The sequence below is a fragment of the Cyphomyrmex costatus genome, unplaced genomic scaffold, assembly GCF_001594065.2.
Source record: "Cyphomyrmex costatus isolate MS0001 unplaced genomic scaffold, Ccosl1.0 scaffold413, whole genome shotgun sequence".
In the NCBI taxonomy this organism is placed as follows: Eukaryota; Metazoa; Arthropoda; class Insecta; order Hymenoptera; family Formicidae; genus Cyphomyrmex; species Cyphomyrmex costatus.
This window is the reverse complement of record NW_017278351.1, coordinates 290,995-306,562: the sequence shown is the minus strand read 5'-3', so window position 1 is coordinate 306,562 and position 15,568 is coordinate 290,995. Positions and strand designations below refer to the sequence as shown.

Below are 15,568 nucleotides of genomic sequence, written 5' to 3'. Positions count from 1 at the left end.
AAAATATTTACTATTTTATTTGTTATTTTATAGTTATTTTATTATTTATGAAGTTAATTTATATTTAATATAATTGTTTACTAAAAATCAATAAATAGCTTTGTTCTTTTTATTTAATGTTTGAATAGTTGCGCCTCAATTTTTGATTGGTTGAAATTACCTGTCGCCGCCATTATGCGCAATGTGTCACCAAGGCTGCGTCAGAATCATCCAAGGTGTCGTATTTATCTTGTTTATCATTCGTGAACAACAAGGATAAAACAACATCTGGGTGCATCCCTGTCTAATTCCACATAATTATAACTACAGTCTATGGTTCGTTTTCAGAACGCGTTTTTATTGATAAAAGCGCGTTTTTATCTCTGAAATTCTATAGATGCGTAACGTAAACTATAGCACGTTAGAGCGCTAACATCGTTGTGAGTACGTTTCTGAATACGGGTCTATGACTCATATCTCGTAAACAGCCGAAGAGTCAATCTGGATGACGTCGGGTCGTCGGAGTGGTCGGGATTGTCAGAGAGCCGAAGTCGAGATCTGCGATAGAAACTCGGATTGGAACAAGGAAAGTAGGATTGTCGAAGTTGATCTTCAGCTGTTGCAAGTTGATTACCGAGTACGGATTATTGCTTGTTCATAGTGGTTAAAAACTTTAGGAAGACGAAGACGCGCATTACGTCAAAGTTGCAAAATGTTTCGTAGTTCGACGAATTTTGATAAATTATTAGGTAAGCTTTGTTGAAATTTGTCCAAAATGTCGGAGCTTCTAAGTCACTCATTAATCCACTCGTAGATAAGGCAACAAGTCATATGCAATTAGAACCAGACTGGCCTACAATTATGCAGATTTGTGATCTTATACGTCAGAGTGATGTTCAGTAAGCATAATTTTTATAAAAACTAATTATTTATTTTACTTAACAATTAGAATTTTTACTTAATTGTGATGTATAGTGATCGACATATCGACTGTATTCTGCATTACTTTTAAAAACTCATTAAATATATTATTGTTACTATCTTCCTGACAGCACGTGATACTCTAAGGATATTTTGAGGATATTTTAATTATTGCTCTCAAGCAAGAAATTAATGGAAATGGAAACATTCTGAGTATATCTTATGACATTTTCAGAATATCCTCAAAATATCTTTAGAATATTAAATGCTGTCTGGGTCTGTTTTTAAACATCTTATATATTTAGACCAAAAGCTGCAATCACTGCTATAAAGAAGAAGATGATAAATAGTAATCCACATGTAGCGCTATATGCCTTACTGGTAAGAAATGTATACTATATGTATTATAATTTTAAAAAATTGTATTGTTTTTATATTTATTGATTCATGTTTATTAATGTATTCAGGTGCTGGAATCTTGTGTAAAAAATTGCGGGTCATTAATTCATGATGAGGTAGCTACCAAACAATATATGGAACAGCTGAAAGAACTAGTTAAAACTTCTCCACACGAAAACGTTAGACTAAAAACTTTGGAACTAATACAAGCTTGGGCTCACGCATTTCGTCATTATCCCAAATATAGGACTATTCAGGTGATAAATTTATACCTAAATTCTAAGCAAAATTATAAAGCTTATAACATATTCTCTTAGAACTTATAAAAACTTTTAAGTGCTTATATCTTCATACAATTAGAGATGGTAAAAAGATCAATATATGAACAATGTTATAATAAAATTTAAAGCGCATTTGTTGCCAATTGAATCTAAATAGATATTAAATATAGGATATGGTCAACGCGATGCTACAAATGCTTTGAAGCGTTTCTTGATTGGTCAATTTGTAAAATTCTTTCTTCTGATTGGTTAATCAAACGCTTCAAAATATTTCTAGTGAAACTTTGACCGCACCCATAGTGAGTAAATGCTGATACATTTAGATTTATTTAGTCTTTAGTATTAAATGATATAGCAGTGGATATGTATGTGAATTGGCCCCACACTGATTGAGCTGAAATTAATGTCATTAGTTGCCTTGAGATATTAAACTTCTCCAAAAATTTGCCTTAAAATTGCATTTTTGGGGGAGTCGTGCAGGAGAAAAGCGAAATAAGAAAAGTGATTTTTTTGTAAACAACTAAACCGAATTTAATGAAAAAATATGTTTTAAATATCGGAACCTTTGTGAATTTTTTTTTGGTGATTTTTTTAAGGTAATACTTTTATATTTTTATAAAAACATCTCTAGACTATCTACATCCTTTAATAAAAAATGAAAAAATTATAACATAAAAATGATAAAGATTGATATATTAATATAATTCATTAGAAAGATTTCTTCGTTCAGTAGACAGAAAAAAGTAGAGTCTGAAAAGTGGAGTCAACACAATTAAAATTTGAACTAACAAAAGTTGATATGTAATAATTTAATTAAATATATATATATATATATATATAGTTAAAAAAGATAATTTAGATAACAAAGTAATTGAAATGAAAAAGATATCAATTACAGATCAATAGTTACAGACATGTAAATATGTTCAAATGTTAGAATGAGGCTTTCATCTCAATGCAAGCACAATGAAAGTTGATGTAGTATCGGTACCAAACAACGATAACCAATGATAGTTCAAAACGATATTCCACATGTATGATATTATTGTGTGTTGTTATGACTCTTTTAGTAAATATATGTAAGACTCATCGAGACGCTTTATATCTGTAAATTTAGGCCATATGATTGTTCTTTTATATGTAGCATTACTAAATCTCTTGTGGTAGGTTGGTTCCGTGTCTAAAATTTTAACATTATCCCAATTCATCGAATGATCATGGTTTAATATATGTTCAAAGATTACAGAGTGTTTCAACAAATCCAGTTTAATATTGTTGACATGTTCTTTTTTATACAATATCTATACAGACAGCTTCTTACGAGCCATAAGATTTACAAGAAATTGTAGATATTTACTACAATTAATCATAGGTCTTACGATACATATGCATAACGTTAGAACAATAATCATAAGTTCTTACAAAGTTCTTACGAGAACAAATTACGAGACTTATGATTCTGTTTATAATTGATCCATTATTATGTATTATAATTATCATTATATAATTTTATTTATTTATTTTATTTTTCTCTTATTTCTTTTTTTCAGGATACATTAAATATAATGAAAACCGAAGGTTATCAATTTCCTGCTTTAAAAGAAAGCGACGCTATGTTCAAAGCAGATACTGCGCCCGTATGGGCAGATGGTGATGTCTGCCATCGGTGTCGTGTAGTTTTCGGCATGGTTCAACGGAAGCATCACTGCAGAGCATGTGGCCAAGTCTTTTGTGCCCAATGTTCGAATAAAGTCTGTACTTTGCCAAAATTTGGAATTGAGAAAGAAGTACGAGTTTGTGAAGCTTGTTACGAACAAGTTACCAAGTTGGTGAAATTTCTTATTTTATTCATTATACTCATATATTATTTGAATAGTGTTTAAACGTTACAGTTTTTCAGACCATCTACAACGCAAACCAAAGATACCGACCTTCCAGTAGAATATCTCAAAAGTACTTTGGCTCAACAACAACAAGTAAGTACTTTTATTTTAGGTACTGAGAGAGAATTGTATGTTGCAATAATAATAACATATGTAAACTTATATTTACACATAATATAACATTAAATGTAAATATAGAACACTAATTATTTCCACTTAAATAATTTACAATAAAATTAGTCATTACTTTTTTAAATTAAATTTAAAAGTTTACCAAAGCTTTTATAGAAATTTTATTATTACTAAAAACCTCTCTGCATATGCACAATATATTTTATATTTATATTTTTATAGGTCCCAGTTCGGAAAACAGAAGAAGAATTACGAGAAGAGGAAGAATTAAATTTAGCGATAGCCTTAAGTCAAAGTGAAGCTGAACAAAAAGAAAAAGAAAAGAAACGCGCTACAAGCGTTTTAAAATCCAATTCAACTCCAATATCTAGAACAATAGATTCTCCACCATTATCACCTGTAAGTGTCTTGTTGCGAATCTATCACATGAAATTATTATAAACAATAAGAATCTTATTGAACTATAGATACATATGAAAACAACCAATAGGGAATAAAAATCCATTATGTCGTGAAGCTGGATCTTTAATGTTAAATAATTCCATGTGAATATGTAGGGAAGAATGTCCTAAATTGGACCGTGTTCCAAATCGGACCATTTTAATTTAAATAAATACGGTTAAGCAGATTTGCGTGCTATTTATAATGTAAAATCCTTATGAGACACCGAATATGTGACAGCAGTTTGGCAGTACTCTGTCATAACGTTTGTAGAATAGACGCAAATATGTATTTCGGCTATCATGCAAAAATTTTTTTAAAAAGGAAAAACCTTGTAAATCATTATTTAGAAAATGTTAAAAATTTGAACGGTAATTGATTTAAGATAATTAAAGAGTGTAGAATTCAAAAATATCAAGAGTTTTGTGATTACTTTTGCGGTTTATTGTAAAATTTGTTCCAATCGTTCGAAAGAAGCCGTGTCCAAATCGGACCTCTCTTTGGTTGTTCAAATCGGACCTATACAAAAAACACTAAAAAGACGAGTAAGCCAGTTAATTCATTGAAGAAAGAAGATTCGTCACAACCTGGTTGTAGTACTGGTGATCGACCGACCAGATCTGGTCTAAGGAACACTAAATCAGTAAAATACATCAGACTCAGATTGATGGCATTTTATTGATTTTAATTATAATAATATAAACTATATTTTTATCTTTGAATCTTAAATTGCACGTTTTTACTCATTACTAACAAAAAAAATTAATTAAAATATTTTAAAATTCTATAAAAATATTTTAATTAATTCTATAAAAATATTTTAAAAGTCCATAAAAATAGGAGACGTCCGATTTGGAACTATGAGTGAACCGGAAAATGCATTTTTACATTTTCCATTATAGTTTGACACAAATACGTCATAAGAGATACGTCAAAATGGTCTGACATAAAAATGAAGGGGAGGGGGGGAATTAAATAATCTTTCGAACGGCACTATTGGTTTTATGATCAGACTTTATTTACGTCTTATAGAGAACAAAAACTGCAAATAGGTCCAATTTAGACCACTCTCCCCTATATATAGGGTATTCCAATAACTATTAGCATCGGAAATATCCTTGAATCTATAATGTTTAGAGAAAAATTTATATAACGAAAATTGCTCTTATTATTTAACATTCTCTGTTAAATTCTTATTTTATCTTAGATATAAAATTTTGGTGTAATGTTTCTTATTAGGGTCCCAGCCCATCACAAATACAAGATGACGATGAGATCGAACCTGAACTTGCTAAATATCTAAATCGTAAGTATTGGGAACAAAGGCAAACTGCAAATGAAGATCATGGATCAATTGAACATGGATCAAGAGTAGATGTGACTAGTCCATCTGCACCCAATATAAGCAGCCCAATGCCTCAAAAATTACTACTAGTAAAACAGGAAAATGGAGAAATCGATACTCAAATGGAAGAATTCGTAAGTGGTTTAAGATCTCAAGTTGAAATTTTCGTAAATAGAATGAAAAGCAACTCCTCAAGAGGCAGATCGATTGCTAATGATAGTTCGGTTCAAACTTTATTTATGAATATAACAGCTATGCATTCCAGGTATGTTTTAAAAATTGAACTATTAATCTTTTTTCTAATATATTGGATTTTCTATTTTGATCACAGAAAATGTTTTTTGTAGATTATTAAGATATATTCAAGAACAAGATGATAGTAGAGTGTATTATGAAGGCTTGCAAGATAAATTAACTCAGATGAAAGATGCTAGAGCTGCTTTAGATGCTCTTCGAGAAGAACATAAAGAAAAATTACGTAGAAGGGCAGAAGAAGCTGAGAGACAGCGACAGATGCTAATGGCGCAAAAACTAGCAATCATGCGAAAGAAGAAGCAAGAATATTTACAATATCAACGCCAATTAGCTTTACGAAAGATTCAAGAACAAGAAAGGGAAATGCAAATGCGTCAAGAGCAACAGAAACAACAATATATAATGGGTAATTTGTAATTTTGTTATTTACGCATTTTTTAATTTATTTTATCTTTATTAAAGTTATTTATTTTATCTCTATTTTTGCAGGAAATTATCAAGGTATTCCAGATTTTATGGGCCCTTCTCAAGGATCGCCTGTCCGTCATGTACATTATCCGAATCCAGGAACTAATTACAATCCGATGTCACCCACGAATCAAGGAGTTTATATGTATGGTCAACCAATTATAAATCAATATCCTATGCAGAGTTATAATATGCCACCGATGAATACTCTGCCAGTGCATATGATGCCATCACTTCCTAACCCGGAACAACAATCACCTGATCCATCCATCCAAGGACAAGAGAATATAAGTCACGTATCTATATCAGGCCCAGGAATGGTAAGTGCAATTTTTTAATGCCTTTATCAATCTTTTCTATTGACAAAAATCTGTGGCTAAAGATTAAAGATTATCAAGGAGATTCATCAATAAAATTTATTTATAAATTTCTTAGTAATCTTTAATCTTTAGGTAATATATTGTAAAAACCATGAGCTTTAAAATACTTTTTCTTGCAGATACCGCCTCAAATGACACCATCTATTCAACAGATTCAACCACCGAGTAATCATCAACTAGGATCTCAGCAAGGTCCGACGATACATATGTCATCGGGACAAACTTCATTAGGCAGACATATACCACCTCAACAAGGCGCTTCGTCTCAAATACCACAACAGGTTCCTCCATTGACTCAAATCAGGCTACCTTCAATACCTCAAGGACATATTGGTCCTTCATCAGGTTCGATAGCTTCGGGGAGTCACGTACCTACTGGTACAATAGTTGGTCTACCATCGCAAATAGGATCACAATCATCTACTTTACCTGCTACCCAAGGAGCCTCAATACCAACGCATGTTTCCAATACTGCTATATCATCCCAACCTTCAAGTGTGATTCAAGTGTCTGCCGAATCTAATAGCGGACCTGTTCCTGCAGCGAGCAAAACTTTACCTGGTTCCCAAACACCTAATATACCAACAATGCAAGGAATGGCTCAAATTCCTGCTGTGCAATCAATATCATTTCAACCTGCTCCTCCAGTCGCAACTACAACTAACGAAACTATCCAAGATGCAGAAGAAACAAAACCTAGAACAGCAGAGCTAATTTCTTTCGATTAAATTAAATTGAATATTATATACAATACATTTAAAGACAAAAGATTTCTCTTTCTAAATTAGAACATTATAAAGTTAAGATAACATTTACTTATTTTAACAAATAAACAATTTTATCTCTGGTAATAAAGTCATAATTTTACATTTATTGATTACTGACATAATAGTTAAATGTTTTTAAGAAATATCAATAAAATACGAATATGTATTAAAAAAAAATATTTATCCGAAAAAAATATCCGAAAGCTAGAAAATATGAATTCGCTACAGATTAATTTTATATATACATATTGTGCACATTTTATGATACTAAAAACTATTTCTTACTATATTGTTCTTTGAAAAAAAAATTGTTTATACATAATAAACATATAATTATGCATATACAGAATATACTCCTATATAAATAATAATACAATTTCTGAAATAAAAATACAATTTCTAATATAACATATAATTATTGTTAGTTAATATAACATTTAATTATTGTTAGTGTATATTTTTGTGTTCAATTCTCTTAAATATTTATTTTTTTGTTTTATTCATAAAATGTTAATTTTTTTCAGAATTTATTTATTTAAAATATAAATGATTAAACAATAATAACGATTTATGTACAATATTAGTACTTTAATTGTGTACAATAGGATCATACAATGTGAACACAATAACTAAAAAGCAATGCCTATATGAAGGTCGAAGTTGAATCTCGAGTGCTTTAAATAATTTTATGTAAATTTATATGCGATGTTTGTAATCTTCCAAATTGTCCGCACGAAATGTTGGAGATGGAGATTCAACTTCAGATTGAGGTATTATATTTTGCAATAAATTTATTTACAGATTTTTAATATTCAAATTAAGATCTTAAAATGATGCCAATTGAGCATGAAATTATTACATTGCTAATCAATTTGTGATATTACTATGATAGTTTATTTGCGTTTCTAAGTCCAGAAAATCAATTCGGTGCGCAATAGAAGACTACTAAACGTGGTACATATAAAATATTTTTCACAATATAAATTAATTATTTACAAATTTTTAATATTTTATTCATAAATTTTAATATGTCATTCAACATTATTAAGATCTAAGATGCTATGAGCATCAGAATTTTCAAATTGCTAGATAATTTAACTCGTGATATTATTACGGTAATTTCATAGAGTGGCGTTTCAAGACCGAAAAATTGTTCGGCGCGCGAGAGACTATATATACGTATATAAATTTACACCGAATTATAATAGCACCTAAGATCCAGCTTCAACCAGTATAGGCATAGCTTCTTATTTATATAAATAATTAATATCATCTAAAGAACCTTGTACAACTTTCTTTATTTTAAAAAAACTGTGAGCTCAAAAGGATACATAACATGTATGAAATAATTACAAGAATTGTTGCACGATTTTTTTACTATTAAAGTGATAATTATTTGGTGGTAAGCACCATGAATAAATTTTATTTAATTAAATGAGATGTATCTATATAAACAAGGATAGCCTTAATGATTTCTAATACAAAGAAAAGTGTGATATATTAATATTATAGATTTCACTTCGTTATTTTTTCTTGTGTTAATCATACGAGCGTTCATTGATATTGTTCAATCACATATTTGATAAAAATATCATTAAAATTACAGTTTTATAGTTTACATTATAAGACGAAATATAAAATGCGTTCACACTAAAAATTTTTTATTAATTTAGTCAAGCAGGCTGTTTTTGCTAAGTCAAAAGTATGGCATATACACATTTTCATTCATCGTCTAAGATTTTTTAAAGATAAACGTTTAGTTTAAATTACTAGTGGGCCTATTTTTAATCACACAGTTTCCACTTGCCCCTTTCTACGTGGCTTTGATTCTTGTCCTTGCGGAGATGTAAAAGACGTTTCTTCAGAATGATTCCCAATTACAGACGAAGATTCGCTGTTATTCGAGCAAGCACTTTGACTGTCTGTCCTTTCTGAACATATGTGCGTTACATTTAATCCATTGGACGTAAGAGAAGTTTTCCGAATACACATATCCTCTAAAGGAATCTCCTCGCTCCGTGGTCTTGGCATCTTAGGCGAGCCGTCTCTAGATCGCAAACTATTTTCATGAATCCTCTCATTTGAACTTGCATCATCATGTTTAGAACTCGATGATGGCACCGGCTTAATAGTCTCCCTACGCATTTGAGTTGCAAATCCAGGAACTTTATTTACCGTAAACATCGGCCTTGCTTGATCCCTCTGTAGTCTTTGACCACGTCCGATTATACCTAAAAGAATTGAACTGATTATTCACAAAGATTCTGCTGACTAATTTTAACTTTAAACTTACGTTCATGTCGTAAACTACGCAAAGCATGATTGGGTTGTGTCGAACAATGAGATGTACTCGTTGGAATATCTAACAATGTTGCAATCTGATTCATCTTCCTTTGTCTTGCTTTTATTCGTCCTTTTGTTAATCTAAATTAACCGATTTGATTAATTGTAATGATAATATGATTTTGACGTTTCCTATAAAACCAACCTTTGTTTAGCTGCCATACAACGGATATGATCATCAAAAATAAATTTAGCCGACAGCAACGGTATACGATTGCATGTGCTACTACTTAATGGTTTGTAAATTGTCAGGTACAAACATCTTGAATCATCCTTGTCGCCGGTCACATCAATATCTTGCAAAAAACCAACTAACTTTGCAACACCCCATCCAAGCCTACTGATATCAGGTTTCACAAGAATTAATTGCACAAAATCAATAACTAAGAAACGGCGAATCTTCTGACCATCTTTCCACACGACAGTGCATGCAATCAAATCACTATTATCTGTAAACAAAGTTATAAATAATGAATCTTGCGTTATTTATCTAATTTTATTTATAGTTACAATCAATGAATAAATAAAATATTGCATATAAAATATCGCAAATTAACTTTATCATTTTTTTAAAATAATTAACCATGTGGTTAAAATAAATAACTCTTACTTAGATCAAGAACGTTGTTGACTTTTACGCAATGAGCTGGAATAGTCAGTGGTAATTTTGTTTCCACTTCCCTATTGAGTGTTAGAAATAATTCTCGTATTAAAAAAAAAACTCTTATCGCACGACGGGCCCTTTCCACCTGCACAATCATTTATGATTTTATTATCTTATTATACAATGTTATTATTTTTCTGCAGCTTTATAGGTTTATCTACAAATACATAAATTTCTTTGTGTTTCTTCCTACCTCACCACATGGTAGCCTTTTACTAAATTCAATTCCAGTCATAGGTGTACCTGTAGGTGGCAATAAAATATTGCTATCCATCATTAACCATTCGACATTTAACGGTCGTTTTTGTATGTCACTGTATTCATCCTCAAACATATCCAAGAAAATATCTTCGCTCTAAACAAAATTAATATAGAATATTTTTAATAGAATGCATTTGTAAGAGAGAGTCTAGAAGCAAACAAAACTTGAGGAAGTACGCCTCAGTTTAATTTCAATAATTTAAACACCTTATAGAAATTTTTTAGCAAAGATGTGCTTTGTTCTTTCGCTGCTTCAATGACTGCTAGATGTGATTCTCGTAACAGACATTGTCCTTCAGATACTGTCAGTTGTGTTAATAATTTGATAGTTAATTCCAACGTAACCAGCCTCACTTTGGAATCTAAAAAGGAAATATTTGTATAAAATTTGAAAATAAAACAATATATATTACAAACAAGGGCTACGAGCCAAAATTTAAAAACTTTGTAGTATATGTAAATATTAAATTCATAGATATTATAATGGAATTATTGACACAACTCACTTGTTTGACAACTCGAAGTTATAATATGAATTAATCTATCCATGAGTAATTCATAATAGGGATTTTTCGTCGACGTATTATTATGGAATGGAGACAGAATTATATCCAAAATTTTATGACTTATACCCTAGAAAATAACAAAATTGACTTATTATAAAAAAAAACCATTTATGAATAAAATAAGTCTCTATCAGAATTTATAATTATTACCTGGTTATTAGCTAATGCATATAATAGACAAAGCGCAAATAATGCAGCATAATCATTTTCTGTACATAACAAGGAATTGGTTATTGTTTCTAAAAATGGTTTTTTTGTTAAAGATTCGAATATGTCATTTTGACTTTGATGAGATAAAGGGCTCTCCATTGCCAAGCGTTGCTCTTTCTCCTCATCCGTTACATTCAATTGTTTAATTTCATCTAAATCCTCTTCACTTGGAAGGCTTGTAATATCTGATAATGTACTCGTATGAACAGGAGTATTTATAGGGGAAGCATCGTCAAAGTTTATATCTCCAAATTTTTCTAGAACACTATTTATTCCAATTTGAATCGTTTCTAAATCGGACATGAGCATTACAGTCGCTAATGTATGTACAAGAGGTTTGTGCGATACTATCAAAAAGACTTGAGAAAGTAGAAAAAGCGCAACCACAACACTGACGTGTTTTTTTTCTTCCTAAAAAATTCAATTTAATTATTGCCATAAAGAAATATTATCTCTTTAATAACAAAAATAAGCTCATTAACTTTAAATAATTTTTTAAATATTCTCATGTAGAATAAAATGCTAAACATTAAACAAATAAGAAAAATAAACTCGTGCCGCTTAAAAACAGTTAATATATATTAATTACTTTTATAATAAAAAAGATAAAAATTTGATTTTTACCTGAGTTTGGCACGTGTTTTTGTATTTCATTAGAGAATAGACATACAACGGAACTAACAATTTGTGCAATAAATGTTCAGATAGAACTTTATTCAAGTCTCGTATATTCAAAGATAAAATATCATTTAGATAATGGAGATGATCCAAATGTTCGGCAACCAAATCTGACAATCTATTTTGACTTTGATGACTAAAAAGAAATACATTATCATTACTATTAATATTATTATTGTTACTGTGAAGTTTGATTTAAATAAGATTTGTCAGAATAACTATTAGGTTAAATTATAGAAAGATAGATATCTTAAAACTGGTATATCGGAAAAACAAGTTGATAGTTAAAAGCAAAAGAAATATTATAATTAAACTGATGCCAAAATCTATGTTTGAATGCCTCTGTTTCATTCAATGTGTAACATTCCACACGCACTCTCAAATTACATACTATCTTGTTATTCGCCGCGGTAGAATTAAAAAGGCGTTGCGTATGATATGGCGGCACGACCAATTAAAAATCAGTCATGAATATTTTTTTTAATTTGTTCATTATAATATGTCAATATCAAATATAAGAATAAAAAATAAAAAAATAGAATCAAATTATCAAACTTCGTTGTACTCATGTAAGCTATACTTAGGGCTGAAATGTGCAGACACCGTTACTTTGTTATTATGCATTTTTGGAAATACAATATCTTGTCTAATATTAAAATTCACGTTTACCATGTTTCATCGAAAATTGAAATTTAATTTTATTGATAATCTACTTTAAAGCCTACCATGATGTTAGAAATTCGAAGATCTCGACCAGAGAAAGAATTAACAAATCGTGTTTCAATAATGTAGTCACATGACGACATGACTAATGCAATTAGTCAATTTTTTCTCCGTTCGAGACTTCGAACTGACTTCTAGCATCGTAGACTCAAAGGCTTAATATAATTTAATCTTAAAAGCAAGATTGTGTATTGTTTGAGAGTGTAATGAATGTATGTATGTACAAGAGCGTTGAATGAAACAAAGACGTTAGACATATAGTTTGATAATTGCAGAGTTTAATAATTGCAATAAATAGGAATTAAACTTTTTCTACTTTCAACTACTAATTAATTTTTTTCAGTGTACCAGTTTCAAGATCTCTATTTTTCTGTATTATAATTACTGTATTATTCCTTAATACACACAATCGTCATTTCTTTTCTTTAAAATACTAGGAATATCTTATCCTTTCCCTAAAAAAAAGTTTAGCATTTAGAAAATAGATTTAATGAGTTGCCAGCCCCTATTCGTGCATATTCTTGGATAAGATCTACCTTTGAAGTTCATCTTAAATCACAAATAACTCATCGTGTAAAAGAGTAAACTTTCTGTTGAGAACTTTTAATATTTCTTTATTTTCAACTTTTTAGCTCTTATATTGCAGAAATTTCATTATTAAAAACAAAAAATAATTAAAATAATTTTGTGCTAAAATGTTGCTGTAATATTTGTGTCAAATATTATATACAAATATTATAAATAATAATTAAAACGTTTCTGCTAATTATTAGTTGTAAGTTTTTGTAACATAATATCAATAATAAAATAAATTGTTGAAAATATATATATATATATATATATAAATGCAACGAATATCCAAAATATACTACAATTAATACCTATTAATGCTTATTAAAAAACTATTTTTAAATTATAATAATGAATAATTCTTTTTGAATAACTAACACCTGAATTTTTTTTATTTTAGTTTAGAATATCAATTAAGGTATAAAACACACTTTTTCTTAAATCACTAGCATTTCAATATTTTAAATTTTAATATACTTAAAAGTGTATTTCTCTCATTTTTTACAGATTATTATTAATTTTATAACATTTATATATTATTTTTTTAACTTTATAAATACTTTTTAAAGATGTTAAGATATATATAAAATTCATTCCATAATATTCATATGTTTGTAGACGTTATGAAAAGTAACCCTATATAGATTCATTATATAACAAAGGATTAGAAAATCGTGTGTATTAAAGATATTACTGCTATTACTACTATTATAGAACAGAAATTGTGATAGAAAAGAAAAAATATATATTTTAATATTGATACTTACTCTGCATCATTTCGAACACAGGTGTCTAATTCTATAATATGATCACCGATAAACCATACAAGGTTACTGAAATATGGTGCTGCAGTGCGATCTCTTATAAAAGTAAGCATAGATGCATCCTCAACACGATACACATTTAGAGTCAAAGTTCTCACAGCTATACGCACCATACCTTCTGAATGATTGAAAAATTTGATCGCTTCTGTATACAATGGGAAATCATTGGTATGCTAATGACAGAAAAAACTTGTTATAATAATTTTATCAATGTACAATGGATAATTCCAATACAGATATTTACTATATGTACCATGAACATAAACAAGGATGTAACTAAATAAACAGGCACAAAAAATATCATTATGTGTGTACCTCGTTTACCTCGTTATAGAAGAAATGTATTGTATGTGCGTTTAACTTCAAACTCAATGTTTTCAGGAAACTAATATAATATGCCATTACTTCTTCATCGCTAAAGTCAAATTTGTGTACTATTATACTATTTACATGATTGTTACTTAATAAATAATCTGAAAACGACAAATTTTAATAATTCAGGAATCATTTAATAATATAAAAGAAAAATTTTACAAAACTCACATAAGGATGTCTCATTGCGTATGTTCTCAAATAAAATATTCAACGTTTGAAGCAATTGAACACATACATAGCTTCCACATTTTTGCTTCATAATCCGCAGGAAAAACGAAAGCATGTTCTTCTCCAGAAAAAAACTGTAAATATATAATGTATCCTATTAATCATATTTCTACACTTTTATGTACTATATTAACTATAGTTTTAGAATAGTATTATCGCAATAAAAATCCAAAAATATTGTTATGATCTCTACTCACTCAAACACACTACTATCATTTTGATCACCCCAAATGAGAATCTCAGCTATTGAACGTAGAGTTTCGACCAGCAAACCTCTATTGTTCTCAGACACGGTATGATTTTTTGACAAAACATTATACAAATATCTGACAACATAAACAAATACATGCTTGTAAGAATCTTTTGGATTTATGATACAAGTATTATGTTAGTCGATTATCTGTACATACTTAAGGTGCTCTAGGGAATGTGGGTTTCTGGGCTTCCAAAATCCGCCACTAAACCAGCTCCGACTGCGAAACATTTTCAGTTACCTCGAACGAACATGCCTGCATTCGCGCGTTCCACAAACTGTACCTGCACTACTCTACAACAACTCTTTTTCTCTTTATCACGCAACAATCATAGAGATGTACTGTTCTGTCGAGCCCTTGTTCGTCATATGAAACAGCAATATGCGCAGTATAACTGTCGAGAGCACGATGGACTTTATTATACTTTACATCGCCATTTGGGTTTAGGTTCAGATTAAAATGTTAAAAGTTGGATTATTTCTTCTTCTCCTTAAACAACCCTTCTACTTTTTCTTCTTTTAATAAGTTTAATTGGTTTTGACTTGACTGGGACTTGACGTTCACAGCCATTCACAGTCCTCCCGGCTAGAGTCCTATATATGAGAAAAGCGACACTCAACC

General features: G+C 29.8%; 2 protein-coding genes across 2 annotated transcripts; one reads left to right on the top strand and one right to left on the bottom strand.

Moving 5' to 3' along the window:
- Positions 1 to 368: 368 nt before the first annotated feature.
- Positions 369 to 7,269, top strand: Hrs (Hepatocyte growth factor regulated tyrosine kinase substrate). Its single transcript, XM_018543982.1, is given in 12 exon segments — positions 369 to 728; positions 794 to 878; positions 1,206 to 1,281; positions 1,368 to 1,556; positions 3,131 to 3,405; positions 3,481 to 3,556; positions 3,818 to 3,994; positions 5,276 to 5,646; positions 5,729 to 6,042; positions 6,126 to 6,424; positions 6,604 to 7,098; positions 7,100 to 7,269. Coding segments are annotated over 12 exon segments (2,493 nt in total). The 5' UTR covers positions 369 to 691; the 3' UTR covers positions 7,199 to 7,269.
- A 1,630-nt stretch (positions 7,270 to 8,899) lies between these two features.
- ema (C-type lectin domain containing ema) lies at positions 8,900 to 15,177 on the bottom strand. Its single transcript, XM_018543969.1, has 14 exons — positions 15,104 to 15,177; positions 14,891 to 15,019; positions 14,634 to 14,767; positions 14,415 to 14,563; positions 14,034 to 14,263; positions 11,920 to 12,109; positions 11,236 to 11,706; positions 11,026 to 11,152; positions 10,727 to 10,881; positions 10,452 to 10,613; positions 10,205 to 10,343; positions 9,740 to 10,043; positions 9,545 to 9,675; positions 8,900 to 9,482 (listed from the first exon to the last, which is right to left on the bottom strand). The coding sequence occupies exons 1-14, from the start codon at positions 15,175 to 15,177 to the stop codon at positions 9,040 to 9,042; spliced, it is 2,838 nt and encodes a 945-aa protein (XP_018399471.1). The 3' UTR covers positions 8,900 to 9,039.
- Between the last annotated feature and the right edge of the window lie 391 nt (positions 15,178 to 15,568).